At 39.1% G+C, this 2,652-nt stretch overlaps 1 protein-coding gene across 1 annotated transcript; it reads right to left on the reverse strand.

Annotated features, from left to right (window-relative positions):
• Positions 1-27: 27 nt before the first annotated feature.
• LOC109222372 (putative protein TPRXL) lies at positions 28-2,412 on the reverse strand (the record flags this gene model as incomplete). The annotated part of the gene is made up of 13 exons (XM_019386738.1): positions 2,394-2,412; positions 2,212-2,298; positions 2,030-2,116; positions 1,848-1,934; positions 1,666-1,752; positions 1,484-1,570; positions 1,302-1,388; positions 938-1,024; positions 756-842; positions 574-660; positions 392-478; positions 210-296; positions 28-114 (listed from the first exon to the last, which is right to left on the reverse strand). Coding segments are annotated over exons 1-13 (1,063 nt in total), but the record flags the coding sequence as incomplete, so codon positions are not given.
• Between the last annotated feature and the right edge of the window lie 240 nt (positions 2,413-2,652).

Consider the following 2,652-nt stretch of genomic DNA (forward strand, 5'->3'; position numbering starts at 1 on the left):
GGTCTAGATTAGATGACAAGGGCATACCTGTTAGTAAAAAATCCATTGCAAGGAGCTTAGCATTAGAGGGTATTGATGAGGAGGAGGAAGAAGACAAAGGAAATTCTGAGATTTCTAAGCGTGATACAAGGAAAAGAACAAAGAGCCATCGAAGTCTATCGGTAAAAAAAGAACAAGATCAAGGTCTAGATTAGATGACAAGGGCATACCTGTTAGTAAAAAATCCATTGCAAGGAGCTTAGCATTAGAGGGTATTGATGAGGAGGAGGAAGAAGACAAAGGAAATTCTGAGATTTCTAAGCGTGATACAAGGAAAAGAACAAAGAGCCATCGAAGTCTATCGGTAAAAAAAGAACAAGATCAAGGTCTAGATTAGATGACAAGGGCATACCTGTTAGTAAAAAATCCATTGCAAGGAGCTTAGCATTAGAGGGTATTGATGAGGAGGAGGAAGAAGACAAAGGAAATTCTGAGATTTCTAAGCGTGATACAAGGAAAAGAACAAAGAGCCATCGAAGTCTATCGGTAAAAAAAGAACAAGATCAAGGTCTAGATTAGATGACAAGGGCATACCTGTTAGTAAAAAATCCATTGCAAGGAGCTTAGCATTAGAGGGTATTGATGAGGAGGAGGAAGAAGACAAAGGAAATTCTGAGATTTCTAAGCGTGATACAAGGAAAAGAACAAAGAGCCATCGAAGTCTATCGGTAAAAAAAGAACAAGATCAAGGTCTAGATTAGATGACAAGGGCATACCTGTTAGTAAAAAATCCATTGCAAGGAGCTTAGCATTAGAGGGTATTGATGAGGAGGAGGAAGAAGACAAAGGAAATTCTGAGATTTCTAAGCGTGATACAAGGAAAAGAACAAAGAGCCATCGAAGTCTATCGGTAAAAAAAGAACAAGATCAAGGTCTAGATTAGATGACAAGGGCATACCTGTTAGTAAAAAATCCATTGCAAGGAGCTTAGCATTAGAGGGTATTGATGAGGAGGAGGAAGAAGACAAAGGAAATTCTGAGATTTCTAAGCGTGATACAAGGAAAAGAACAAAGAGCCATCGAAGTCTATCGGTAAAAAAAGAACAAGATCAAGGTCTAGATTAGATGACAAGGGCATACATGTTAGTAAAAAATCCATTGCAAGGAGCTTAGCATTAGAGGGTATTGATGAGGAGGAGGAAGAAGACAAAGGAAATTCTGAGATTTCTAAGCGTGATACAAGGAAAAGAACAAAGAGCCATCGAAGTCTATCGGTAAAAAAAGAACAAGATCAAGGTCTAGATTAGATGACAAGGGCATACCTGTTAGTAAAAAATCCATTGCAAGGAGCTTAGCATTAGAGGGTATTGATGAGGAGGAGGAAGAAGACAAAGGAAATTCTGAGATTTCTAAGCGTGATACAAGGAAAAGAACAAAGAGCCATCGAAGTCTATCGGTAAAAAAAGAACAAGATCAAGGTCTAGATTAGATGACAAGGGCATACCTGTTAGTAAAAAATCCATTGCAAGGAGCTTAGCATTAGAGGGTATTGATGAGGAGGAGGAAGAAGACAAAGGAAATTCTGAGATTTCTAAGCGTGATACAAGGAAAAGAACAAAGAGCCATCGAAGTCTATCGGTAAAAAAAGAACAAGATCAAGGTCTAGATTAGATGACAAGGGCATACCTGTTAGTAAAAAATCCATTGCAAGGAGCTTAGCATTAGAGGGTATTGATGAGGAGGAGGAAGAAGACAAAGGAAATTCTGAGATTTCTAAGCGTGATACAAGGAAAAGAACAAAGAGCCATCGAAGTCTATCGGTAAAAAAAGAACAAGATCAAGGTCTAGATTAGATGACAAGGGCATACCTGTTAGTAAAAAATCCATTGCAAGGAGCTTAGCATTAGAGGGTATTGATGAGGAGGAGGAAGAAGACAAAGGAAATTCTGAGATTTCTAAGCGTGATACAAGGAAAAGAACAAAGAGCCATCGAAGTCTATCGGTAAAAAAAGAACAAGATCAAGGTCTAGATTAGATGACAAGGGCATACCTGTTAGTAAAAAATCCATTGCAAGGAGCTTAGCATTAGAGGGTATTGATGAGGAGGAGGAAGAAGACAAAGGAAATTCTGAGATTTCTAAGCGTGATACAAGGAAAAGAACAAAGAGCCATCGAAGTCTATCGGTAAAAAAAGAACAAGATCAAGGTCTAGATTAGATGACAAGGGCATACCTGTTAGTAAAAAATCCATTGCAAGGAGCTTAGCATTAGAGGGTATTGATGAGGAGGAGGAAGAAGACAAAGGAAATTCTGAGATTTCTAAGCGTGATACAAGGAAAAGAACAAAGAGCCATCGAAGTCTATCGGTAAAAAAAGAACAAGATCAAGGTCTAGATTAGATGACAAGGGCATACCTGTTAGTAAAAAATCCATTGCAAGGAGCTTAGCATTAGAGGGTATTGATGAGGAGGAGGAAGAAGACAAAGGAAATTCTGAGATTTCTAAGCGTGATACAAGGAAAAGAACAAAGAGCCATCGAAGTCTATCGGTAAAAAAAGAACAAGATCAAGGTCTAGATTAGATGANCGAGGGCCTGTGTTGTGAGGATACTATGGGATCGGGTTGCGCGCCGCAGCAGTGTTATACTGGTACCGATATGAGGCCGAGGGCCTG

This window comes from Nicotiana attenuata, unplaced genomic scaffold (assembly GCF_001879085.1).
Source record: "Nicotiana attenuata strain UT unplaced genomic scaffold, NIATTr2, whole genome shotgun sequence".
In the NCBI taxonomy this organism is placed as follows: Eukaryota; Viridiplantae; Streptophyta; class Magnoliopsida; order Solanales; family Solanaceae; genus Nicotiana; species Nicotiana attenuata.